The following is a 27,927-nucleotide window of genomic DNA, read 5'->3' as shown; positions in this document are numbered from 1 at the left end:
GTGTAGAAATGCAGAATATAAGGGAAGGTTCATTCGGTCTGAAATACATAATCTGTGTTACATAGAGCTCTCTGTGCAAAATCCCACGTTGGGCAAAATTATCCTCGGGTTTTCGTGTTTTAGTTTTGTCCCCTCTGTTGGGCCCGAGTGCCTCGTAATATATCATTACTGAACTATTCATAGAGACGAAATTATCATACATCAAGATCTTTCCTAAAAAGGTAAAACCAGTTTTTATTTAAAAATAAGGGTGTACTTTGGCTTAATTTCCTGTTCTGAAACATGCATTTCAGAAAAAAAAAAAAAAAACATTCGGTGATAATATGAATTTGAGCAGGTACAGAATTGTTGGAGTTGTTTTTTAGTTTTCCATGTAGTTCTGATGCCCTGGTTGAAATCTGTACTGTCTTTGTAAACTTTGACCTTGAATGTAGGAAGGCTAGAATGTACTTAGCACAAAATTATCGTATTTTAAGTGTATATATGGTAAAATCATTGGAGTAATTTTATTTGGTGGCTTATTTTAACAACTAGAAACACAGTGCCATGGAAGATTATGGAGATTTCTAGTCCATCTTAGGTTTTCCAAAAAAGCCAGCTCTCAACCCAGCCCTTGTAAACATGTACATAAGCACACTTGTAAAGTTTTAAAATGTAAAACATGCTGAGAGACATATTGGCTTTTTAATACAATTTTTAATAGTCGTTGAAAGTTCTGATGTTTCATGACAGCTTTGCCAAAAAGATCACAGAACCGACCTGCTGGTTGGCAGTGAAAAAATTTTTTTGAGTAGCACACATTTCTATGACCATAAGCAAAATCTTTCCATAGTTAATCCACATGGTCATAACAGATGGTTAAATTGAAGAAATGTCCTTGAAGTTATTCTTTTAACAGATGTTCTTAACTATTAGCTCCATGTTTTTACTCACCTAAATTTCCAAATAATTGAATAAAAAGTTAACATATGCTTTGATCCTTTTAATAGGCAAAGTCTTTCATTGATGCAAAGTTTGCCCAGTGGAGAGAGGACTTCGGTGGCCACCCTTCTAACGTGTTGCTCTCTCCTCACCCTCTAATTGTCCATCCCCGACCACTGATCATTTCTCCCTTTTCCTCTCACACAGGGTCCTCCAGAATGCACTCCTGCTCTCAGATAGCTGTCTCCACCTCTTCCTGCAGAGCCATCTGAATTCGGAAGACATCGAGGCTTGCGTTTCTGGGCAGACTAAGTACTCCGTAGAAGACGCCATTCACAAGTTTGCCTTGATGAACCGGCGTTTCCCTGAAGAAGACGAAGAAGGAAAAAAAGAAAACGATATAGATTATGATTCAGAAAGGTATTTCCTTGCATTTCGATGTAATGTGTATGTGTTTGTAGAATACAGAGTGCACATATGCGTGTGTGTAGACATATAGACACACTTCACTTTTTTGTTGATGTAATACTAAGATAATGAAAAAATTAATTGACTGAGATTTTATTGAGCTGTGACAGCTCATCATAGCAGTCTTCACACACACCTCCACACTGAATTAATGAATGCAGTAGAAATTCAATTATCTGCATTCTGATTATGTGACTTTCATTTAGTCAGACTTGAATTATTCGCGTTTAAATTATCTGGCTAAAAAAATATCCAACTGCACTCCAAATGGCTAATTAAAAGTCCAAATTTCCTGTCTCTCTTTTGTGACTGGAGATAATTAAAGTTCTCCTCTGTTACTCAGGCTTTGAGTGTGTTGTGAAAACCAATTTCCTCTTTTTATTATTTTCCCCCTCTCTTCTTTCCCAGTTCATCCTCTGGGTTTGGACACAGCAGTGATGACAGTAGTTCACACGGATGTAAAATGAGCACCGCTCCACAGGAATCCTGAAAAATAATTCTCACGTTACCATCTTAGGAAGAGCAAATGATGTCCACTCATGGAGAAGAAAGCTTGCTAATAATATATCCTTACCTAAAGCTCACTGTCATGACATTAGGTATTTAAATTCTTAAAGATGTTGCATTGTTTATTAGTTATTTTTATGTTGTCTTATTCTGGCTCAGCTTCTGTAAAAAGCTAAAAGGCCTGTGAATGCAAGTCCCCTTTCGAGGCAAACATTATGGGCAAAAACAAGATCCTGCCCTGGGATGAAATGTTAGGTACGTTTAGAAACACCTACTTGGTTTTACTCAATTTTAAAAAATAGGTATATAGGTAGCCTGCATTTAAAAATCCAGATAGCGCTTTCCTTCTTGTATCCGTGGTACAGTGTTCGCATGAACACAGCCTGTGTGATCTTAACCACTGTGGAGCCTGACGGCATAGACCAGGCCGCCTCTGCAGACATGTGGCTGGTATTTTGTGGGCTCCTCCCCTGCACTGGGAAAGACACTTTTTGCTTTTGGGTGTTTGACTGAAATATTTTAAGAAGCTTCACCTTTCCGGTATTTTATGTCCTACTTAGATGGAAAAGTGTACCTTATGAATAGAGACATGTTAAAATAATGTTGACGTCTTAGACAATAACAGAAATAGTGCTAGTCATGTTGCTTATATTTGCAGTATATAGATTCAGAAATACATTTTCATTGTCCAGATTCATTCACACATGGTTTCTGGAAACAAATAGTTTGTTTTCATTATTGTTGTGTGATTAGAATTTACGGGTTAACTATTTTCGGACTAAATGTGCAATTTCTTATCACTAGGTAACGTTCAGTGTCAATGGTGGTTCTTTGTCATTTATTTTCAAGTTAGAAGTGGAATCTTATAAAAATTAGTAAGTTTATCAACAAATAGTCCCGTAATTTAGAAAAGAATATCAACTTGCTAATTTAAGAATTACTCATTTTTAAAAAGTCCTTTCTTTCTTGTATCCGCCTGAGGATTGGTATCATTTAATAAAATGTCTTCTTTTTTAGTGGCCCAAAGATAAAAGGTCTTAGATAAACTACACTGAACTTCAAATTTCAGATGAGGCAGCATTTTCTTGAGATAATTATCCAAGTTTCTTCTTCACTGAATGGTATGAAATATCTCTGAAACCACCAGGAAGATATTTTTACATAACCGGAATAACCTGTTGCTTTAATTAAATGTTACCTCACCTCATTTTATTTTAACTGGGAATTTAAAAGTTACTGTATTATTAAAAAGTCTTTGAAATGCTCATAACTAAGAACAGAAAAAAATTAAATTTAGAATAAGAATGATCTTAATTTTTCCTTCTTGTTTTTGTTTGGTCCAAAACATTATTGAGCTTTTGTAAATATTTTGATTTAATGTATCTTGGATCTTGTCACTTTATCATCTAAGACTCGTTATTTTAATACAGGGGAAAAAAGATTTAGCAATTTCTTTTTATCTTGCTAACATGTGAAGTTTGCCATCCAGTCATTTAAGAGCGATCCTTAGCTTGCTGGCAATGTGTATTTGAATTCACATTATTTCTGTTTTACAAGTTTTTGAAAAGCATGTAAGGTGCCACCGATTGTCATATTATTTTTAGATGATGTAACATAGCCATCAAAATTGACATTAAGTATGCCTACTACTGTGGTGTGTAAACTTCATAAGATCATCGTTTTCACATTAAACGTGAAAAAATCAAGTTCAGTTTGTTGGCTCACTTATTCTATAGAAGAGGATAGATTTCTTCTGACTTACACCTAAATTCAGTGTGTTTTTGAACCAGCAGTAAATTTTAATGAGAAACTTCGGTAAGACTTGGTTTAATAGTCACTACGGTTGTGCACATTGGAGGCTCAAACCATCTTGGTTTGGGGGTTGTAGTATCTCAGCACTGGCTTCTTAAAACTCATTTTCTGCAGCTGAGCTATTTAGGTGAACTTCAACCCCCGATGGCTTTCTGGCTTTGTTCTAGTTCCTTATTTTTCTCTGGCATATTTTTATAAAGCTTTCTCAAGGAAAAGAACATAATTACTAAGTAACTAAATTAAATAGATGTTTATTTAAAACTGTCTTTAATGGAACTTAAATTTAAAGAATTCTAATCTTGGATGCTTTATGATTTACATACAGCAAAACTGTATTTCCCTGGCTAATTCTGAAAGGGTAAATCGATTCACCTCTAAAACCATTTTATGTGTTTTGTTTGAGAACTGATTTTTTACATAACCCAGAGGTGTCAAAAATGAAAGTCAACAACCTGTTACTTAGGGCTTCTTTAAAGTCTCACTTGGAAGAAAGTGATTTGGATTCCAGTTAAAATTTCAGGTTTTTAAAAATTATTAAGGAAAAACAGAAATGTTTATTTTTAAGTAGTTATGTCCCTTAAGATATTAAGTATCTTGCAGGAGCTTTTCAAGCCTAATGCACATTTTATTGAATAATTAAATACAAACAAGTGATATGCCATAACCTTACTATGGTAAGGTAAAAGAATAAAAATTTCTTTTATGGCTATTAAGAACATAAACAAATTTACTTAGCCTACTCATAATTACCGTTATATCCAACAGAAAATTGAATGCTGTTTTGAACTCTGTTTTTTTGGTGCCTTAAGGGTTCATCATTATTGAGCTACTGTGGTACAAATACAGTTTTCGGTATTTCAGCTATCAAGAAGACCCTTTTCCACGAAAGGCCCCTACAGTTTTAAGACAAAAATAACAAAAGCTTATTCTGTTTCTAAATAGTTTTCCTCTTAATATTTAAATTGCTTAGTCAGTGTCCTATGAGTTCAATGTAGCATCTTTTCAGTGGAGAAAATTATTTATTTCAACATAATTTTCTCTTTTTGTTTGGAATATAGACATTTTCTTACTTTATTATATATAAACACATTTTCAAAAAGAAATGCCGTCTGAAATTAATTACCGCAGGGTGACATTCAAAGCAGAGATACAATTTTCTTTGCAAATAAAAGTCCTAAGACATTAACACACTATAATAGAGGGAGTTCAAAAATTGTAGAAGAATGGAAGTAAGCAACAATTTCTTTAAAATTTGAAATATTTACAAAGGATTTTGCCTCCGTTCTTTGCCATATGCATCTCACAAACGAGTCACCATTGTCCCTTGAAGTCAGACACAATTGCTCTTCACTCTTGTTGCAAACTTTTCTAGATCATTATTATGAACACTGCATTGGACACTAATTTATTTTAGCTGCGTAAACCCTGGTAGTTAATGATCCTCTTCTCTTTCTCCAAAATTCCAAAGACTTCTTTTCAAGATAGAGAAGAGAAGAGGGGAAAAAAAATTCAGCCACAGTTTTCTGCTGAATGTAAACTCTAGTCTAAAGACACTATGCAAATGGCTTCTGCCAAAGAGGAAAATACCCTTTCTGCCCCCCCACAGAAGTGTAGATTCATCCCAAACCCCACACCGCTTGTCTTGGCTGCTGTAGCGACGCAGCACGGGCATAACTTGTGGTTGTGTTTTTGTTAGTTTCTTACCTCTGGGTCTTCTTTATAGCTTTGCCCCCACCCCACTGGCGGTGGCGCTCCCGCCGCTGCACCCTCGGCCGCCTGTTGGCTGCGGCGCCTCGGCGGCTCGCGCACACTCCCTCGCGCCGCGTCCCGCACACGCGCGCTCCCGCCGCCTCCCGCCCGGGCGCTCCGCCGGCGGCGGCTGCGGCGGCGACTGGGTGGCAGGTAGCGAGCCAGTCGGCCTCGGTCCGGTAACCCATGGCAACCGCCCTGGTAACCCATAGCAACTGCGCTGCGGAAAGAAAGGGAGGGAAAAAAAAAGAAAACCCGGGTGGGGGGGCGGCGGTGGGTGGTGAGTGGAAACAACAACCGCAGAAGGACAGCGATTTACAGCACAAACCTGCAGCGCCCTCTCCCCTGCCCCACCTGCTGCCAACGTGGGCACCACGAGGCCCCCTTCCCAATGTGCAAATGACAACTCTGGCTGCTTGGAAAATAAGAAAACGAGAATGCAGAGGGACCTCGGGGGGGGGGGTTGGTGTGGGAGGGAGCTTTGAACAGCGATGCTCCCCTACCCCCCGCCCCAGGCCTCCGGGCTCTGTGGTCTCCTGGGGCCCCGCTGGGTTTGTGAGCGCGCGTGGAGCCGCGACCGCGCCGCTTCGGTGGGTTTCGGGACGGCTGGGTCGGGGTCGGCCGCGCCGGAGCCGGGGGAGGCGGCGGCGGCGTTGTTGTCGCGGTCTAGACCGGGGTCTTTGTTCTGCAGATGCTCGCGGCGCTGCGGCCCCCGGCCCCGCCGGCCGGTGCGAGAAAGGGGGCGACGGCATGCCGCCCCGGGGTCGCGGCGAGGCTGGGGCACAACCCGCGCGCTCCCTGTGTGTTATCTGCGCACGCACCGCACCCATTAGTTAACCTCTTTCCTCTCCAGTCTCGCCAGGACCTCACAGCCTGCCGGGCGGACGCGCCGTCTCCTTAACTCCCCTCCCCCCGTTTGGAGAGGGAGGGGACAGTCGCGCTTGGTGGCGGGACTGGGCCTCGGGGGTAGAAGCGCGTGCCTCCGGGTCCACAAACGGCCCTGGGTCAGAGTTTAATGTCTGTGTGTGCGGGGGAGGGGGGGGTGAGGAACAGGCGGGGAGACACAAGTCCTCCACCGCTTTAGGCTGCGGGCCCAGAAGCGGGGCGGTGTTCTTCGCCCGGAAAAAAGAGGCGCGCGGCCGGTGGCATAACCAAGTGCAAGGCCGCCGGAGGACAGAGGGGGGCGCTGCCGGGACAGCGCCACGGCGGCAGCTGCCCGCCCGAGAACGCGCCGCCTGGGGTCTGGCTGGTTGTCCGAGTGGTGGAGTGGTGTTAGGGGTTCCAGGTGGAAGGAACCTGCGCCCCACATAGATTTCAGTCCGTGTTGAGGAGTATCCTCTGCTCGTTCGTGTATTCGCAGAATCCCCCTGATGCAGGAAGCATCCGGGGACTGGTTCCATTCAATACCGAGCCCCTAGGCCCATGCAAGTCCATTCCACGAGGAACGGTACTGGGGTGAAGACCGGCCGCCCTAGGAAGCTGAAGTCCACAGTTCTAGGTCTAGTTCAAATGAGCTGTGATTCCAAGCTCATTTTGATGTTTTAAAAAGGAAAACTTTTGACTTGGATGATTCTTGAACTCCTTTGAGATCTTAATCCTCAATGATTTTCCCTCTGTAGATGTGTACCAGTTACAAATCCAAATAGCAAAGCCATCAGCAACATCTTTTTGGAGGCCAAGACCTACACAAGTGTAACACACACTCACTTGTACAATGCAGGCTCCTGAACAGGTGATTAGATCAACAGTGTTTCATCTAACTTTTGCTGGTAGACAAAAGGGAATCTGGCTATGTAAAGAAAGGTATTTTAATCCTTTCATAAAGAAAAGAATCTTCCAAATATATATTTTTGCTGCCATAGATCCTGGGGAAACTTGGTTTATTTCCGCACATATGCATGTTCTGGGTTCCACTGCCTACCAAGCACCTGGCACAGAGACACACGAACCTTTGGAGGTAAAAGGTAGCTACTTGCGCACCTGGGGATCCATTCGGTACCATCCCAGCCGTCTGCACTGTGGTGTACTGGGAGCCCTGTGCTTTAATTTAAATTTTTTTTTTTTTTTAACAAAAGCAATTACAGAAAAGTACAAATTTAACGTGTGACATTTAACATTTTGCCGTGGCAGGCAGCCTCCACTTAAATGGGGCCTTTCTGCAGAACAACAGGAGCCAAAAGGCCTTGTGTCATGGAGTAATGTAAGACACAATCTGGACTGCAAACGCACAATGAATCGGGAAGGATTTATGTAATTAATTGACCAGTCTTAACCTGTTATCATGATGTAAGGAATTTGGAACTCATTAATTTGGGCTCTGACAGATTTCATATTAGAGCTGGCAAATATGGATTGAACCTCTTATTTTTGTAGCAGCTGGAATTTCCATGACAGTGAGGATTAGTGAAGAAGACCTATTGCTGGAGTCAAACTGCCTCTTTGTAATCAGTAGCCCTGCTCTGCATTAAAGGGATAATGGAAAAAAAAAAAAAAGGAAGAGCCGTATTACCTGGCTGAAGAAGCCGAAGGGGCTTGTGTTCACTCTGCTGGCATGTGTGTTGAGCTCCAGCATTTGCAGTCGAATGGAAACATTAATTTCAATCATAAAGTTAGGTGGTTTCCCAAGCACCTTGAAAGAATGAGAAGGTAGAGGGGTCTCAGGGTCAGGTTTGGTATTGTTGTCAAAGTTAAAAGGGCTGAAAAGACAGAGCCTTTGAATTTCCTCTATGTGAACACAGAGACTGTATGAGGAAGGATACAGAAGTCCTCTGAGGGGCAAACGATGTTTCTTGTAATGTCATAGTCACTAATGGGCAATTCAGAGCCTTGAGGGAGAGCCTGGCTTTCTCAGGAGCCACTCACTGTCTCCTGCTCAGAGCTCTTTCATGGACCTCACGAAACCCAGAACTCACGTAATGAGACTTTCATTTGATCATCTAATCTCTGTCCCCTTCACAGTATATGATGTCTAGTGAATCACCCCTTTGGAAATGTCTAATTTCTTTTTTGAGATTTTAAGAAAACCCAGTAAAAACCTAACTTTCATTTTTCCCCCTTGACAATCAGAAAATGGCTAGGTTGAAAAAAGGGTCTCAAGATTAAACTAAATGTCTTTTCTTTTCCTTCCTTTCACAGTACTTTTCCCCTCTTGCTGTGCTGTGTGAGAAGGTTAATATAACAACCGCCGTAGGGATCATTAATACAGGAAGATAAGCAGAGTTGCACATTTAAAACATTTTCAGGGTATCATTTGCCTCCTTGTACCGATAAAGAAGTCTTTGGTAACAAATGCAGAAGCAGGCACTGAATATTTAACTTTTTAGACAGAAAGCCCAATTGACCTTTCTCAATACATTATTATTCATAAATACTCTCCAAAGTTGGGCACTGACTACTCTTGAAATGCGTTTTTTCACTTGTATATTACCTTTAAAAAACTTTCATTCAAGCAAAACTTAAATTTTTATATAACAAATATTGTTATAACATAAATCTTCACAAAAGAAAAAGATTTCCACTCCTCCTCCCCGCCTCCCTTTTTTGTGCTGTCTGGATTCCAACTGAATTGCCAAGTAAAGAATTTTCTTTTTAGTTAGTAATAATAGGATTTGATCTAGCAACACAGCACTTGGTACAAAGATTTGTTTTGTGATTATCTTGTTAACGACTGATTTCTTCAGCTTTGGTTCCATTTAAGTGAATGCATAAAGATAAACCCTAGAAATTGGCATCAATATATTAATGTTATCCTTCTCATTGAGAGAGCTAGTAGTTGTTATTGGTATTAGTATTTCAGTGGGAAGGCTGTGAAGATCAACAGTTGATATCAGCAAGACTTGGATAACTAATATAAACCATGACAAGGGCGATTAATAGTGTATATAAACACACTTCAAACTTGTATACATGATCTCAGCTCTCACTTACGGATTTCTTTGTATTTTTTTGTAAAGGGTAATTTGTAAGTTGACAATTACAAGGTTATCAACTTATGTGCTGTGCATACTGTTTATGTACTGGAAGTATGGAATGGACATATTGAAGCATGATTTGTCAGAGAGAGTGTTGACTGGAAGGAAGTCTGGTGAACTGAGTTCTGGCTCCACTACTAGCACATACTCAGAGGGAGCTCCCAAGCCCTCTGGACTGCAGTATCCTCATCACTGCAATAAGAAGATTGGATACAGAATGCAGAATGTCTTTAAAGGTGTTAATAAGTGTTGTTTAAAAAGAAAAAAGAGGAGGTAGGTTGAAGGTTTCCATAGTCAGTTATATTTTAGACACATTGTGTTAAACAAAATTTAACATTAATTTTTTTTTTCTGCAGGACTTGTCAGTGCCTTTCGTATATTAATATACACTGTGAATCTCTTAAGTATTTGTGTGTGAGAGGGGCCGGGGGTGGGGGGGCTTCTTTATGCAATTTCCTTAAACTGATTTGAAGAAGAGAATCTAAAATTCTATGATTTTTGAATCTGTAATAGTTTGGACCTCTTCCCAGAATGAGTAAAAGGCACTTGCTTTCACCCTAGGTGTTCCTGAGGTAGGGTGTGAGGAATATGTGAGTATCACTAAATAAGAAGGATTCCCCTTCAGAGAGCAAGTTCTATAAAGAGGCAGGGAGTATGGTACTAAGTTTAAATCTTAGTTTCACTGCTTATAAGATAAGTGACCGGGGAATAGGTCACTTAACCTTATGGAATTTGTTTCTTCGTTTATAGCATGAGGATAATGATACAACGTGAGGCCAGGGGTGAGGCCAGCAGTGATGAAGTCACTGCACATTCCCTCTGCTTGGAAGGGTCTTTCCGTTTTCCCTTCCAATGCCTTTTTGCTTGGCTAATTCCTACTACTTATTCAGGACTCGTGTTCTGTCTCCTATGCACTGATGACTGATGTCGACTCTGACCACACCCTTTGTGCAACAAGACCCACGACCAACCTCATGTCCCCACGTGCCTTTCTGGCAACACTTCTCCCCCTTGCTCTGCAGGGTGGGTCACCTGTCTGTCCGTTCCTCTGTTCAGGCAGAAGCTCCTGGAGGGTGAGGACTGCCTTTTATCTCTGCCTCCTACCCCCTACCACCCAGCACCAGCCTACAGTTTGATACGGAGCGCATTCTAGAGGCAATGATGAATTACTGCCATGGGGTGGGCGAAAGGCCTGCAGACCCTCTTCAGGCCCCTTTCCTGTGGCAGAACCAGGAAAAGAAGAAGAGCTTGGGGAGCGGGAGGAGGTAATTCAGGGCTGTTTACCTCCTTGAACTTGGAAACTTTGATCGTCCTGAGGGTGCATGAGAACCCTCTGTTACAGCGCCTCTGTTTCTCATTTCTTGACTGTAGTGGGCCTTGAGATGGTAACATGATTGTCCATTCATAACGTCTGCGTGGCAGTCAAGAAATGCTTTGCTCAAGATGACTTTTTTCTTTGATCAACGAGACCATTCAATGAAACATTTTGATCAAATATTTCTTTTGGTCAATTTGTTTCTGATAAGACACTGTGCCCAGTGCAGGGTGTAAACAGTAGCGTGACATCTGAAAACTGATGGGCGATTTCAAGTGGGAAGAGCTGACTATGTGGACTGGCTAGCATTTTCTCCGTTTGGCTACTGTTCTGTCATATAGCCCTGATTAAGCTGAAGCCCAGACAGACTTTTAAAGAGGAACTGAAAAGTAATTTAGAGTTTTACTGAAGTCTCCTAAAAAACACCAAAAGAATCTAATTTTAGCCCCCAAACTTTCTGTCTCGGTCTATCTCACACACACACACACACACACACACACACGCCCCTCACATTCCTTGTCAGTTTTTTTTTTTAACTTCTGACAACTTCAGTGACTGTCCAGACTTCCACATCCCAGCCCACACTGGCTCTTGTCTTTCTGCCCCTCCTCTCTATCCTGTCATATCCATCCCTTGCTCTTCTGTCGTGTAAATGGGTGAGGACAATCTCCGATCCTCTTGGGTCCTGCCCACGCTAATTCCAGCCTGCACAGGCAGAGCCTGAGTAGTGAGGCAAAGACAGACTTCTGCCGAGCGGGGGCAGGGGAGCCGGGGGCTGGGTGATGGTGGGGGGTGGGGGGTGGGCATGGGGCCGTGGGTATGCTGGGGACGAAGGTGGGAGCCGGCTGGCTCTACTCACAAGGTATTGTTCTCCCTTCACGGAAGTGAGCAGAGGAACCCCATAGGCTACCCCTGCCAATACAGCTGCTTGAAACTCCTAATTGTTTTAGGTTCAATAATAACAAACGGTAGTTTGCATCCCCTTTGTACTTTCCTCTCTGTAGGTCTACCAATTTCATCCTCTGACCTTCAGGGGAATTTACCTAAAGCCACGATGTGAAAATCAACCTTATTTCTAAGGACCACTGGAGAAAGAGACTGACCTTTGGTAATCCACTACAAGGATTAACAGCTCTTTTTAGAAAATTATTTATTTTTTTCCTAAAGATTTTATTTATTTATTTGACAGAGAGAGACACAGCGAGACAGGGAACATAAGCAGGGGGAGTGGGAGAGGGAACACAAGCAGGGGGAGTGGGAGAGGGAGAAGCAGGCTTCCTGCCCAGGACCCTGGGATCATGACCTGAGCCAAAGGCAGACGCTTAACGACTGAGCCGCCCAGGCGCCCCTAGAAAATTATTTTAAATCCATGTGCCTCAGGCTACCCTTGAGGCCCAGTCTGTGGCCGGCTCCCTTGAGCTCGGGGTCAATGCGTCAGAAGCCTGGGTGAGGCCAGGGAAGGGCCGAAACTTTGCCTCTGGAGGGGGTATGCCCTCCAAGCACACAAATTGCGAAGTCGTGCGAGCGGTGTGGGACCGAGCCGGATCTGCGCAGGGGAAGGCTGCCATGTCAATGGGGTGGATGCAGCCTACAGGGTGTGTGTATATATATTTTAGATTTGATTTATTTATTTGACAGAGTGAGAGAGATAGCAGGAGAGAGCGAGCACAAGCAGGGGGAGCGGCAGGCGAAGGAAGAGGGAGAAGCAGGCTTCCCACGGAGCAGGGAGCCAGGTGTGGGATTCGATCCCCGGACCCCGGGATCATGACCTGAGCCGAAGGCAGACGCTTAACGACTGAGCCACCCAGGCGCCCCATAGAATACAACCATATTTTATGTGGGGAAGAACAGCCAACCTTTTATGTTCTAGTTGAAATGTTCTCAACATGACTATTTCATGCTAAGTTTTGCTGTAATAATTTATGGTCCTTTTCTGAATCAAGTTTGTCCATAACTGTGGTAAATAGTAGACGTCCAAGCGCAAACATGGCATTTCCGCAAGGGTTTCGACAGTGAGGTGGATCGTGAGCAATTTAACGTCAGGTTGTCTTAGTGTAGTCGAGGTGCTTGTGGAGCTGGCCCCCCCAGAGGAGCAAAGACGTAGCCATAGTGGACGTGTACTGAGTTGTGTCATGCTTCTGACTCCGAAGAGAACCGGAAAAAGGTAAAAGAGTGGTGAAGGCAGGTGAATTATACTGTCTGTTAGAGGAAAGGAGACTGTTTTGATATAGAATGTAAGTAAATCAGGAGCTGGGGTTATGGAGAGAACACTGTCATCATAATAAAGAGAGCCCAAGGAGCAGTGGCTCCAATGAGCGAGAAATCGATGTCTCTTTCAGGAACTCTCCACCACAGGTAGGCAAGCGCTGCCCCAGGAAATCATTCAGGGACCCAGGCTGGTGGTGTGGCCCTGCCATCCTCGACGAGTACTTTCCAACATTGCCCCATTCACTCCTGTGTCTAGCTTAAAGATGGAAAGGCGAGAACAACTGGGGCAAAGCACCTTTTAATTAATTTATTTAATTAATGTGTTGCATTTTCATTTATTTTGATTTATTTGTCGATAGAAATCCTCAAGCATACACACATGTAAAGATAATGGAGTATAATACACTCCCATGGGCCCATCACTCAAAGTCACCTCCCTGTGGTGGAACTTACACCATTTACGTCCTCTGAATATGCCTTCCTCCTTTGCTGGATTATTTTAAATCAAATCTCAAACCCCTTTAAGGAGCTATCTGGAAGTTGCTGATGTCGCCGTGTGTCTCTTGGTAAGAACTCGGTCACCTGGCCACATGTAGCTGTAAGCAAGACTGGGCAGAGCGTCCAGGGGGTGGCTGTGTGCCCTGGACAGAGGAGAAAATGCCACACTTGAGATCACAGGACTTGGGGCAGGGGGTCCTTGAGAGAGGCCACAGAGATCGAAGTGAAATAGCTCAAGGGAAGACTAAGGACATTTCTAGGCTGCAGTAAAATCCAAATGATGACACTGGCATAGTGATAGCCTGGGAAAGGCTCTAGTGAGTCTGACGCTTGTGACTGTTTAGCAAACGCAACATTTGCTGAACAAAAACAGAACAGCAAAATGAAGTGGCTTCCAAAGGCATCACAGAATCTTGCTTTTTTCTCACCTGTGTGAAATTAGCTGAGATAATGATTTTGGAGGAGAGTCAATATATATGTAAATTACCAAGATGGTTTATTTGCTTCTGCTGTTGGAATCCTGTCTTGTAAGGTGTTAAAAGGTGTATGCCTGTTTAAGACCTTATGTATCTTCAGGTAATAAAAAGAACGAGACACCACAGAACTTAAAATGAGCAAAAGAACTCGTTTAAACTAGTTTAATGAATCAATTCATGCCAAGAAACATTTATTGAGCTTGTACCTAAAAGATATTTGTTGAATGAATATTCAAGGATTGTCCTGGATCTCGGGGACACAATGATAACAAACGGATGGTCCTTGTTCTCAGGGGCTTTCCATCTGAGGGCAGATACACATGGAAGCATCTAACCATAATACAAGACAGAATGTCTTGTCTGCTTTTCCTCAGGGGCCACCCCTCTTCGCTCTCAGGTCCGAGTGGGGCTGATTCAGCCTCCATGCCTGGCCAGTCAGAGCAACGGTATTTCCCTGGCCCAAGTGACTGGCTCAGGAGTGGGTACATGACTCTAGCAGAACCAATGATTTTTGTGCGGTCATGGAGAAAAGAAAAGAAACTCTTTCATGCTCTGGAGTGACTGGGCGCTGGTGCAAGCCTGGCACTCTGGGATGCCATCTTGCCACTGTCAGGGGAGCCTGCCTGAGAATGAGGCCACACGAAAGAGAACAGAGCTTAGACATAAGAGAATGGGTCTTGATGGCATCATCGCAAACCTCTTAAGTACTTTCCACCTCAAGCACTGCAGGAAGAACACCATTCATTGATTTATTCATTCATTCACTCACTGGCTCACTTTCCTGGCATTGCTGAGTTTAATCCCTATAACATTAATAGGAGTAGGTACCATTATCCCCAGCGTAGAGATGAACCTACTGCTAATTAATGGAAGAGTTGGAATTGAACACAGGTCTCTTTATAAATCCTAAGTCATTTCCCTATATGATTTCCCTAGACACTGCTCTCAAGAAGAAAATGGCTCTTGGGCGCCTGGGTGGCTCAGTTGGTTAAGCGACTGCCTTCAGCTCAGGTCATGATCCCAGGGTCCTGGGATCGAGTCCCGCATCGGGCTCCCTGCTCTGCGGGGAGCCTGCTTCTCCCTCTCCCACTCCCCCTGCTTGTGTTCCCTCTCTCGCTGTGTCTCTCTTCTCTGTCAAATAAATAAATAAAATCTTTAAAAAAAAAAAAAAAGAAGAAAATGGCTCTTACTGATCAATCTATTCTCTTAGCACCTAGAATAGTGCACTTGCCTCGAAGGTGCCCCTTACACATTTATTGACTGTGCATTTGTGATGTAAGGGGCGGGCAGTGCTGTTAATCAGAGTTGGGGGCACACAGGTGCAGGAGGAAGAGGAGGGGAGGGTGAATTCAGGTGTGGCGGTGATGACTTGGGGGCGGGGGTACAGGAAGAGATGGTGTGTTTGGAAGTGCCAGCGTGGGGTTGGAATCAGCAGAGAGGTCAAAGATGGAAATTTGGAATCATCTGAGAGGAGATCGACAGAGGTCATCTCTGCACAAATGTCTAGTCAGTGAGGCCTGCCTTGACCCCAAATTGCAATCTCCTCTCGACTCCCTTACCCTGTCCCTCCCTATTCCTCGTCTTTGCTTTAGATTTTCCACAGCACTCACCACCTATATCCATGTTACTTATCTATTTGTTTTTATCTGTCTCTTCTGCACCCACCCAACAATATAAACTTGGTTTGTGCAGGGAGCTCACTGTTGTTCACTGTGCTATCCCCTGTGGCCAGACGAGTGTGTCGCACACAGGAGGTGCCTAAAAGATATTTGTTGAATGAATAAATGAAAGAATAGAAGTGGACGAGATTGCTCGTGGAAATTAAGAGAAGGGGACAGAAGGCCAAGGAAGAGGAAATCTTGGAAGAGATTGAGAAAGTCTATGAGGCAGAAATTAAGAGAAGGGGACAGAAGGCCAAGGAAGAGGAAATCTTGGAAGAGATTGAGAAAGTCTAAGAGGCAGAAGGCAAATCAATAAAGAGCAATTCCCAAGAATAAAGGAAGCAGAGGGTTTCAAGAAGGCAGGAGTGGGCAGCAGGGTCAGATGTTGCTGAGAGGTTAAAAAAAATGGCCATTTCCATTACGTTTGCAATGAATTCTCTTTGATAGTGTTGCTCAGCAGCATAATGTGGTGGCACCTGGGGCTCAGGAGATCAGGAGAATTTGAGTTCCAGTCCTGTCATTTATTAGTGATGAAAATCTCTGAACATCTGAGCTTTGCTTTCTTCACCTGTACAATGAGTATAATACCGATCCTCCCCCAGAGCATGATTGTGAAAGTGAGCTGAATTACTGCATATGAAATGAATGTGTATGTGTGAATTATTACTCTTATTACTGATTTGCAGTGAGTAGAATCTATGTATAAGAATAAAGAAAGTCACGAAAATTTCTAGAACCATTATTATTTGGGACTAACTGATTTCAAGACAAAATACATGATGAGTCCTGCTGTCATTTTTCAATCACCATGGATACTCATTTGAAAGGGAGTACATTGTATTTATGAATTCAAATTTGGGGCATTTTCTTCATCATGCCTGATTCCGGTTTTCCATGCCCCTTCTTGCTCAGGCTGCTTACGCAAATACACAACCCCAAGCCAAGAGGCAACATTTCAGTTCCCTGTCAATTGGCCTAGAGAGCTGCATGCAACGATTTCCTTCCCCTGCCCCCTCCCAGAGCATATTGTTTCCCACCCTCTGTAGCCAGGAGGTTGCATATCTCATGTCTTTCTAGAAAATCACTGATTATATTTATGCATTTTATATTTCGCCTTTCATGTAGTAGGCTTTGAGTTAGATTTCAGCCCCGGTGGCTGAAAGTTCAACGTTTTCTCAATATTCTCCTCCAAAACCACAACCATATTTGGCAGCAAAGAAGATGAGGGATGAATAGGCTTCCATGTTGCTTGGTTATAGATATGGAGATGCTGGTGGAAATTTGCAAGCATTTGCATATATACAATTGTCTGTCTGATGTTTGCTTCCATGCTTGCTCTCCTCCTCTGCCCCCTGTTCTCTTTGTGCAGTGAATTACTAATACAAATACAGATAATGAAATTTCTGATCCCAGCCTGCAAAGCAGACGCACATTTTAGAAGGTATCTGGGGAAAATGGATAGGCTCTCTTGATCTTGTTGCTTTATCCAGACAAGGAAACGAAGAGGAGAAAGTAATTACAGGGACTTGTCTTTGAAGGTAGAATGAGTGGCATTGACAGGATTTCTTTTCAGAGAATCTTGTAGAGAGATGCTATTTTCTTGTTAATACCAATAGGTATTTCCCTGGAAATAGAGTTTACTTATTAAAATGTGTGTTCAGCAGATGGGACGCTGTCCACAGGAAGCAGAACAGTTCTGTCCTTGGGGCTTCAGAACAGAGTGGGTCTAGGGGCAGGTGAAGTTTGGCCCCAGGATAGGGCAAATCCTGGAGGCAGGAGGAAAGTAAATTTACCCCTGAAAGCATCTTTTGGTCAATCACTGCTCCTGCATACTCAGGAGCCGCCAGTTTCTTAAAGCAGAAGCTTGACTTTGTTGGGTGGTGTGCCTAGGGTTGGGGGGGGCGCGGTTAGGTGGCCGTAATATCAGGAATGCTCAGCTTGCCTGACTTCAGAATATGTTCCCATTAGCTATTAGAAAGTCCCCTGGAAGAAAGAGCTGAAAAGCAACTTTAACTGGAAATATTTTAGAGTAACAAACAACATTTTCTTATACCTATCCCTGCGAGCGGACCCAAAGTTGATACTCTGGCAAGCGAGCAACTGAATCAAACCTGTTTTCTTAAACAAACAATCAAATGAATGCGCAATGAAGTTCGCATTGTCAATGGACTATATAATTTATGGCATAACACCATCACCTTCTGTTCTGAAAATGTGTGTCAACTCTTTTAAATAATCTTTGATTTTACCTATCGACCTTTTATCATATGTCATGTATTAAACACCAATTCTGTGCGTGTGAACAGGTTTCTAAACAACCCAAGTTTGCACTGACAGCTGTATGAAAAGAACAAATATTTGCTTTCCATTTCAGGTAGATATGTGCTTGCTGTCAAATAAGACAGGGTTAAAGACACTAAGATTTTGTCTTTCATAGCTAAGGGACAGCTAATCTATATCAGAAATCATTTTAGATGTAGAACTGCAGTGTGGAAAATATAGACCTCCCACCGGTTGAAATGACATTAGTAGAAAAAAAACTTAGCTGCAAAGGGTTATGAAATGTTTATTTTGTCATACAACTTAAAAATATGTTGGAAATAGAATTTTAAAAAGAGAAATGGTTTAGACTAATAGCTATTACTCTACTGGAAATTAGTTCAGTGGTATTATAACACTTTAAATAGACATGTATGAAATGATATAACTTTACAGTAGAACGGGGTTAAGTAAAAAACATCGATAGTATTATTTTAGATCAGGTAGATTCATTCCTCGAAATTGCTGGTATTAAAGAACCCATTGGGGACTTAGTTGGGTGCTTTGCTTTCTTTCTGTTCCTCGATGACATCGCCTTCACAGCCCATAGTGAGGTAAGTAGAGGTATACTCTTACCATTGCGGTTTTGTGATGAGGGTAAATGAAAGAAAATTGTCTCTTAAAAATGAAAACAGTGTTCATCCTAATGGGGCTGTTGGACTATAAACTGTGGAGATTTAAGCTAGTATGTGGAATTCATTTGCAGATATAATGGCTACCAATCTGAGTATGAAATATTAATTATGTGCCATGCTGCTTCTGTTTGGATTCGTGCTGTCCACCATTTTAGGTGGTGCTGTGGACTGACTTTCCCCGACTCATTTCCTGTTTCATGATGCCTACCTTGCAGTATTGCTGGGATATGTCACCCGAGGAGCTGCCTTACTGGAAAGACCGTTGTCCCCACTTGCCTTTACGCAATGAAGAATTAACTCTTCAGCTACAGCCATCTGTCTTACATAACATATTTTATAACACAGAAGGAGAATTTTAGTAAGACCTCCAACGGGTCCGCTGCCATTTTTAGAGGGAAGGTCGCCTGCAAAGGAAGTGCATGGAAACTCTCAAGAGAAAGCTGTTGAAAACACCTCCAGTGAGAGAAATGGGTGTCATCCCATTTTATTGTCTACCTGTCACCACAGCCCTTGCATGATTCTGACAGGCTGCTCTTTTCTCTTGTAGCCAGTGCTGCTTAATGTCATTTTCTTGGTTGAACATCTTTATTTCTGACTTGTTACAAACCATTAACTAGTTTCCAGGTTTCAGTGTCCCGGATACTTTTGACTAGTAAGTCATTTGGCATAACAAGGTTTCCCTTTATCTTCTTGTGAAAGAAAATCTCTACATGAAATGATCAATGTTGCAATTTTTATGAATCCTAGCAGATAGGAAGTGCTTGTCATCAGATGCAAGGCATCTTTTCTGAAAGCATATTCTACTTCATATAATGGAACTTGACAGACACACTAGGTAACCATTACACTGTTTGTAGAAAGCTTCAAACAATTTAGGGGAAAAGCAGAGAATTTTACAAATATACTTAACTTGTGATGGTTTCCAAAAAACATAACAATACTGTTTTTAATTAGATTTTGTGGATGAAATGTTTTTACACATAAAATCCTTTGGATATATTTAAAAAAAAAATTCAGTAGTTTAACAGTTGTCAATCTCCATGAACCCACTTTAAAAGTGTTCGTTACATGTAACATTGCTAAAATGAAGACTGGCTGCTTTGGGTGTTGATATTAAAAATAATACAGACAGACGTGTGGCTGGATGACATACTGTGAAAACACGAGGAACAACTTAGACTTTAGTTTGCTTTTGCATAAAGCTACTCACACATGAAATTAATGTAATTAAAACTTTAGATGATCTTTTCCTAAATTATTTCATATTATTCAAGTTTTAAAACTATACTTCTAAGAAAATGGACTTAAATGTTATGTGCAAACCTATTAATGCAATGTTGTTATACTTAAACCCTAAAGAGGAATATTTATTTATCCTTGCCTAATTAATGGATTAAGGAGATTTTAGTGTTTGTTTTTGTTTTTTTTTAAGTAAGCTCTACACCCAATGCAAGGCTCGAACTCATGACCCTGAGATCAAGAGTCACATGCCCTACTGACTGAGCTGGCCAGGAGCTCTGGATCAAGGAGATTGTAAAAATCAGTTACTGACCTAGCCATTCCACTTTTGGTGCTCTCAGTGAAACAGCTGAGCAAGTGCATAAGCATGTATGTTCAGTGTATGTGGCACTGTTTTTTAATCGTGAAAAATCGGAGACAGCTTAGCACTCTGTTAATGAGGGAAAGGATAAATGGACCACGTCACCTCCATAAAATGGAGCACTATACTGTTGTTTACAATGTGAGCTACAAATGTATGTGCTGATACAGGGCATGTCTTTGATAGACTGTTGAGTGAAGAAGGCAAATTGCAGCACAGTAAGTAGAGTGTGATACCGTTTTTGAGGGTAGGGGGAACTCCTCCTCCCCATCTCCTCTATCCTTAAGTGAGCCTAGAACAGTCTGGAAGGATACTCATCAGACAACCTCTGCGTGTGAAAGCATGGGGGAAATAAGAAGAAAGCGCTCATCTTTTTGCTTTATATACCTCCCTATTCCTTGAATTTAGATTCTCTGATGTTTTTAGACGCTATGAGCTCACTTGACAATCTAATTAAATAATTTAAAGAGGAAATCTAATGTCACAGAAAGGACAGGATGAAACAAGATAAATGTAGCTACTTGAAATTTCTAACAAAGAAGCATGGCTTCCTTCCATTCAGTTAGCTCTGGCACTTAGAGCATTTGTATCTCTTTGTATATTTTAACGGAACCTCAAAATTCGGGTGCACGTGCTTTCAACCCCGGGTGTATGTCATTCCAGGCAACGGCTGTGGTCCTCAGTTGGTTTCTTGGTGCTGATTTTAAATCAGCTCATAAATTATTAATAGTACATGTGTAGGTCAGAGACACACTAACCCTGACCATCATTCCATAATATTCTCTCTTTAGCATCAGAAGAGAAGAGAAGGGAGTAATCAATATGCAACATCAGAGGTACATTTCACATAGATATGGTATATGCACTTAGAAAAAAAAAGAGTCAGATCTTTACAAAAACCTGTCAGCCTGGCATTAATCTTGTATTATGAATAATGTGGCTATCTATGAATCTTTAATATTTTTTAAATGATGAAATTGTATGGTATGCTCTCCCAAAGCAAATTTGATAAAATGTGAGAATACTTTGATCAATGAAGATGTTGATATACTTGAATAAAAAATTCTTAAACCTAGCTCATTAAAGCAGAAAAAGCAATGGCTATACTGTGACCTCAGGGTGAATTTTCAGCCCCAATAAATTTAGTTCTACCGTTATCCATAATGGCTAGATATTCTTCTTTTTTTTTTTTTTTAAAGATTTTTTTATTTATTTGAGAGAGAGAATGAGAGAGAGAGCATGAGAGGGGGGAGGGTCAGAGGGAGAAGCAGACCCCCTGCCGAGCAGGGAGCCCGATGCGGGACTCGATCCCGGGACTCCAGGATCATGACCTGAGCCGAAGGCAGTCGCCTAACCAACTGAGCCACCCAGGCGCCCCTAGATATTATTCTTTAAACAAGTTATAAAATTATTGTTTGGTTAAAACCATCATCTCACTAGACAAGAAGCTCTGGTAATACACTACCTGCAACCCATATGGTGCTGTCTCCTGGCTTATAATAAAACCCATATTTGAAAATTCCTAACAAACACGCAGATTAATGTTTCATATATAAGATACAGCCGTGCTTGAGAAAGATTACGAATCCAATGGCTTGTTAGAAATACTGTTATATTCATTTTTTTTTCCCCATGAAGTAATCCTGAAATAATCTGTTCCAGGTTTAATTTTCAGTGAAAGTAAGAAAAGTACATCAAGAACTTTGCTTATGAAATTTGCCTAATGAAGAAATTTTAATCAGTGCTTGTTGAACTGAAGATAAAAATATAGTTTGTTTCTACAGATTTGAGGAGAATTAACATGTATCTGATTGTTAATATTTGATTCTTGTTTAATTATTTATGATATCAAGGAATGAATCTGTCAAGTAAATAATGAAATGCGTACATGCAGCATATGTAATTAGGTTAGGTGCATAAATCCAAAGTGTTCACTTTATAGCTGTCAGTGTAAAATTTATTAATAATGAGAAATGTTAAGTGAAGAAAATTCTTAACACAGTCTACCTCATTAGTGTGGATTATAGCAATTGTTGGTCAAAGAAGAAGAGGAAGCAAGGGATGAAGAGGAGAAATTAGGCTTCATTTTCTTAGTTGTGCTTTAATTGTTTAAGAATATTAGTGAATTGGAGCACATTTTCCTTTCTGCTGTTCAGAAATGTACGATTTGAACAAATGAGTTGTGGGTGTGAGTGAATGCCACAAACGGAATAATTCTATATTGAAAAAATACAGGCCCAGGGTGTCTAAATCCAAACAATTATTGAAGGGGTAAGATACAACTAACATTGAGAAGTAAAAACCCACTTTTATGACTGAATTGGAAGATTCTATTCTTAAAGTTTGGCTTTAACTTCACCGAGATGGTACTATGAGGGCAAGCAATGCATTACAGATGTGTTCTTCTGTTTGTCCCTTTCTTCTCACGCTGAGAAGGAGTGGAGGAGGGAAGCACCTTGTCAAGGACATTCCTTGCACCCTGGGTTTGCGTGGGCTGCTGGGACACGTATTGAAACAGGGACTTGAGGAGACCTTAGGTACCTGTGGGTCGGGATGTAGGTAGTACCGGGCTGGGGGTTAGAGTACACCTGGAGGATATAATCCAGACCCTGCCCCTGCAGGGACCTGGCTGAGTGGGTGCCCACTCTTCCATTAAAGATTTATTTATTTATTTGGGGGGTGGAGAGCGTGTAGGACTGGGGGGGAGGGGCAGAGGGAACGGGAGGGGAGAAGCAGACTTCTCACTTAGTGCAGAGCCCCATGTGGAGCTTGATCCCTCGACCGTGAGATCAGATCATGACCTGATCGAAATCAAGAGTCGGAGGCTTAACCCATGGAGCTTCTCAGGTGCCCCAAAGCCTACTCTTATTCAGGACTTTGACTTGATAACCTGGTTAGAGTTAGTTCTGTCCTTAATGTTAATCATTAATAGCAGGGTGTGGTGTAGAGGACAATCAACCAGAAAACAAGATGATGAGATCCTACTCTGCCACTGACTGGCCTGGCAACTTCCAGAAGGTTCTCTGAACTCTAGGGCCTCACTTTCTTCACTTATCAGATTAGAGGGCTGTGATTCCGACCCTCATGGTCTATGATTCACAGAGATGATGCTGAAATACATCTGATTTTGTGCAAGCAGTTCCATGAGCTTCTTGAAAAAAAAAATGGGGGAGAGAGGTAGAATTATTATACGAACATTCATCATCTGACTGGGTATTGTTATAGAGGCAGTTATACATTTATTAGAAGATGGAAGATATCATCACAAAAGGAAGCCCATGTATTATTTTAGTAAATGATAGGAATCTAACTATAGCCACCACTAAAGAATTTCTTGCCTCACACATATGAAAGTTAAAAGAGAATTGGAAGGCCTATTTAGGGCAAGGAAGTGACTTTACAAAACAAAGACTGTTATGTTGCGATTTCCTACCTGCCCTGATTAAAAGGGGGGGAATGCTTACTTAATAATTTTATCCTCAAAAGCTTGTGATTTACACATTTTCAAAAGGGTAATATTCTGATGGTGAATAATCCACTTATCAAATTATCAAAGGAATTATTTGCTATCCTTCTGACCTTAATTCTCAGATGTCTACAGTCTATAGAATTTAGGGCACAAATGGCTTAATCCAGTCAAGCATTAATGTTATTAAAGGCAAACCCCTATGTGGAGTCCATAACATGGCTCATTATTTAGGGAAGACCAAACATCATTTTACCACCCACGAAGAAAATTATCAGTTGAATTAGCCAATCAACTTGTTACTGACTAAATTAACATATACCATTTTGAACACATATTTTGTAGAAAGAACAACCAAAAGAATAATATAAATGTGACTATTTCTGACTTTCAAATAAACCATCATAAGTTGCATGAAAGAGATACTTTTGGTTGCCTACCCACCAAACCTCCCTCCTTCCTTGGGAATTACCCCTCTCCTCACCCAGTCCAGAATCTTGAGAAAAATAGTTTTTGTAAGCCAATAAGCTTTTGGAGGGTTTGTATGCATAATAGATGACTGGGAGACTAGCTAAAATTTACCTTTTGTTTTGATAGTGCCCTGTCCTATCCCCTGCCTCTCCCCACCCCCCAGTATAACTCAGGGATAAATCCTGGTTAGTCATCAGTAATGATAATCCTATCTCCCTTGCCAGTAAAAGTTTAGAGATAGGCATGGGATCCAATTCTGGCTAACGACATACGAGAAAAAAATCTTCTGAGATAATTTTCTGGTATAATTTTCCTACTCTTCAGAAGAAATTAAAGGTAAGAACAGTCCCACTTTTTTGGCTGGTCTTTAGCATGTCTTGAGGTGATGCCTGGAACTACAGTAGCCATTTTGAGACCCTGAGGAGAACTAGCTAAGGACAAGATCAACAAGCCGAGGACGGCTTGGGTCCCTGACAACACTAACATTATGGAGCCACTGAATTAATCAGCCTCAGCACCTGCCACCTTGAGACTTCCTCCATGAGATACTACATTTTCCTTGTTGCTTGAACTAGTAGGGACAGGTTTTCTATTACTTATGTCCAAGTTACCCTAATGAAAACAAGAGGTGCAAGAAACTTTATTATATCACTGGGTGTCAATACACTCAGAACATATGCTAAATATTACTGAGAACAAACACTAGGTAACAAAATTTTGTGTCACAAAATATGAGGAATGGGAAAGGATTTTTGGAAGAGGAGGTATTTAATCTGGACCTGGAAAGAGCAGTGGTATTTGAATAGTTGGAGATGGGGTTCAAGGGCATTCTAGACAGCGTGTGCAATGAACATACTAAAGTGTATGTCTTGGAAGACGAAATGCAAGAGCATGATTTAGGAGTATATGATGGCAGACAGATAAGGCTAGAGCTGGCTAGGTGCAGACTGTGGCACCACCGGAATGTCTTGCTAATGAGTCAGGGCTTCTTTTCCTCAGTGGAGGGAAATACGAGAGATATTGGAGCCAGTCACCCGATTGATTCTGGATGGATTGTTAAAGCATATAGCATGGATTTTGTATATTTTTTTGCATATTTTAATGAAGAGTGTGCATGGTTTTAATGAAACAAACAATAAAAATCAACTTTCTGTTCTAATTTGGATTCTATGTTTTAAGGCGGCTGCCGAAGGAAACTAAGTGACTGGTTAAGTAGCCATTGTGTTTGAAAATGTCCAAAACCAGACACGAATTCCCTAAAAAGACTGCTTGAAGGACAGCAGAAAACATTTCAAAGCTCAGACCCCTGTATGTGTGTGTGCAGGACAGTTAGATGGAGGGTCTGATGCTCTGGGAGGGAAGAGATACCTCACCTGTGTAGCCAAAGGACTGCCTTAAAGGCAAAGGGAGTTGGGGAAAAACTGCTTAGAGCCTTGAGACTGAATGAGGTTGGAGGTGAGGGCCCAGGAAGAGTTGGAAGTGTGAGTTTCCATTTTAAGTGTCTGGAGCAGACCCTCTTCAGTTATTTTACTGATGAAGAAAGGGAAAGAGAACAGGGAAGAGACATGACCAAATTTCTGGCGTTTTTCATTTGTTTACTTCTTCATATTTTCTGTCGTTCCAAAAAGGAATTAACTTAAATACAGTCCTGAGTAAACATGCGGCAGCATGATTTCACTGCCGGTAGAGATGGGACTAGAGTGAGACTTTCCTAAACTTTAGCTCTCTTATTAAGTGTTCTGAGGAGGTTGGGAAGCTGAAGGGACTCCATTTTAGAAAGGCTCCATCTCTGCTGGTTTTCTGCTAGGACCTACTTACTCATGTTCCATATTTTGCCTCTGAGTAAGCCAAAGAAGCTATGTTCCCACTTCAAGGGGGAAGCAAGACCGTTAATCGTTCTCTGAGTTTTGTCTTAGGCTTCAAAACATGGAAGAAGAGACGGATCCCTAACATGTTCCCAGATATTAGCTTCAAGCAAACCTCAGCTGACGCTGGCATCAACACTCCTACCTTCAGTAATTTACGGAGTAACACCTATTGTTCACCTGACACTAGCCTTTGACTGGACCCTGTCCTCGATTCCTGAAGCAACACGTACCCTAGACCCCTCTCCAGTATAAACCCCTCACCCCAAGTGATGACGAGACTCACTCTCCTTTCCTTCCCGAGTCTCCCAGACACTCTGTCTGCTACCCTCTGTCACTCACGCTAGTCAATAAACTGCTTTCACTTTCTCTGGCTTGCGTTTGATTTCTATCATGTATAAAGCCAGGGACTCTCTTGGCTGGTCCTGTGGGACCCTCCCTCTGGGTCCTTGGACTCAGCCTGCCCGCATCACTGAATCTTGCAAATCTATCTCCACAAAGAGTAGTTTTGCTGCCTGGCTACTCCATGGTTACCAGGTGGTAGACACAACTATACACAGCACCAGGCTATCTTCCAGCAGAAGAAACGGGAAGCGCTTCGGTGTGTCCCTTATTTTGGAGCAAGGAAGCACTTCCCAGAAGCCCCCAGCAGATGTCCCCTCCCATGACATTGGCCAGGACTGGTCACATGTTCTTTTCTCAACCAAGCCCCTGACAAAAGAACAGGTTGATTGTAACAGATTTGGGATTTACTCCCGGGCCACAAGGGAGAGGACTGTCTTGGAGGGATTGGGGAGTTGAAGGAAGGGGGTGCAGAACAGCAGTGTCAGCTGCAAGAAAGACACATAAAATGAATATTGCAGAATGGTTGGGAACACAGGCTCTGTTGGGAGCAGGCCTACTTTCCCATCCCATCTCCACCCCTTCCTGCTGGTTCCCCTGGGCCTCTTGTAAGGCTTCCATAAGCCTCGGTTTTCAGGAGAGCAGTAGGGTTGTTGTGGCAAAAATAAAGTGATTTAGATAAAGGAGTGGGCATAATGTTTTGCATATAGTAAGTCCTCAGCAGATGTTCACTATCGTTGATGTTATCAATAAAAATGACCTAGCTCCTGCTCTAGAGGAGCTCACAAGGAGTCCCCATGTAATAACTGAAGCTGTCACGAGGCAGGAGGTGACTTCTTGCTAGGGAGTGAGTTCTCCTCTCCTTCTATATGCCAAAGGAGGGAGGGAGGCTCTGTAAGGACTGTTTTTCCTTCTGTCCAAGACTTGCCTCTATTCCCACCTGGATTGGGAGAGAGGTTGCGCACAGTGATGCGGCCTCGTCCTGGTGGCAGGTGCACCCTAAGGCCTGGGGAGCAGGGAGCCGCCTGCTGGCTCAGGAGGCGCAAATGGGGGCATTAGGGATGCTTTCGTCCAAATTAATCACCAGGCAGGGCGGGCGGGGACCAGTGGGGTCCAACCTCTTCCATCAGGGTTCAAGGTTACGAATCCCATCCACCGAGTACTGTTTTCCCGGCATTGCCATACATTAATGAGACGACAGTTAAGAGGCAGGGCATTTGCTTAACACTCACGAGCACATCTTAGTAGATCTGCAGTTCTCAGCCGCCCCCGCCCCCGTTTCTCTTCCCAAACGGCCTCCCCCGCGGCCCTCGGAGCCGGCGTCGGGCGGGGGTCCCGGGTCCCGGCGGCGCGGGGGCGCAGGAGGAGGAGCCGGCCCCGCCGCGGGCCGTTCGTCAGGTCGGGCGGCGGCGGCTCCCGGGGCCTCCGCCCGCAGCCGGCGGCAGAGCGGAGGCAGGCGGCCGAGACGGGCGAGCCATTTGCATTCGCCAGCAGTCATTTTTATACGCGGAGGTAATGAAGTTGTCAGCGGCGCCCGGAGTGTGGCAGAGCCTGATATTCAAATAGACCTGCCCGCCTCGCCCAGCCTCCCGCCCCCCGCCCCCTGCCGCAGGCCGGCCCGCGAATCCCCGGATGAGCGCGCG

The 27,927-nt window shown here is 42.6% G+C and overlaps 1 protein-coding gene and 1 long non-coding RNA gene across 3 annotated transcripts in view; one reads left to right on the top strand and one right to left on the bottom strand.

Annotated features, from left to right (window-relative positions):
• SNX10 (sorting nexin 10) overlaps positions 1-3,602 on the top strand; it is a 46,999-nt gene extending 43,397 nt beyond the window's left edge. For both annotated transcript variants that reach the window (XM_081800372.1, XM_081800373.1), the window contains 2 exons: positions 1,129-1,341; positions 1,798-3,602. In XM_081800372.1, the coding sequence (XP_081656498.1) occupies positions 1,129-1,341; positions 1,798-1,879 (295 nt within the window). In that variant the 3' untranslated portion in view covers positions 1,880-3,602. The remainder of the gene's footprint in view (positions 1-1,128; positions 1,342-1,797) is intronic.
• On the bottom strand, positions 677-27,809 carry LOC115940324 (uncharacterized). The gene is made up of 3 exons (XR_014139283.1): positions 27,517-27,809; positions 7,967-8,086; positions 677-1,286 (listed from the first exon to the last, which is right to left on the bottom strand). It is a non-coding gene; the product is annotated as an uncharacterized LOC115940324 (long non-coding RNA).
• Between the last annotated feature and the right edge of the window lie 118 nt (positions 27,810-27,927).

Source organism: Leptonychotes weddellii, chromosome 12 (genome assembly GCF_054177405.1).
Source record: "Leptonychotes weddellii isolate Sample4059 chromosome 12, ASM5417740v2, whole genome shotgun sequence".
NCBI classification, from domain to species: domain Eukaryota; kingdom Metazoa; phylum Chordata; class Mammalia; order Carnivora; family Phocidae; genus Leptonychotes; species Leptonychotes weddellii.
The sequence above is the reverse complement of the archived record's forward strand: the minus strand, read 5'-3'. Positions and strand labels throughout refer to the sequence as shown.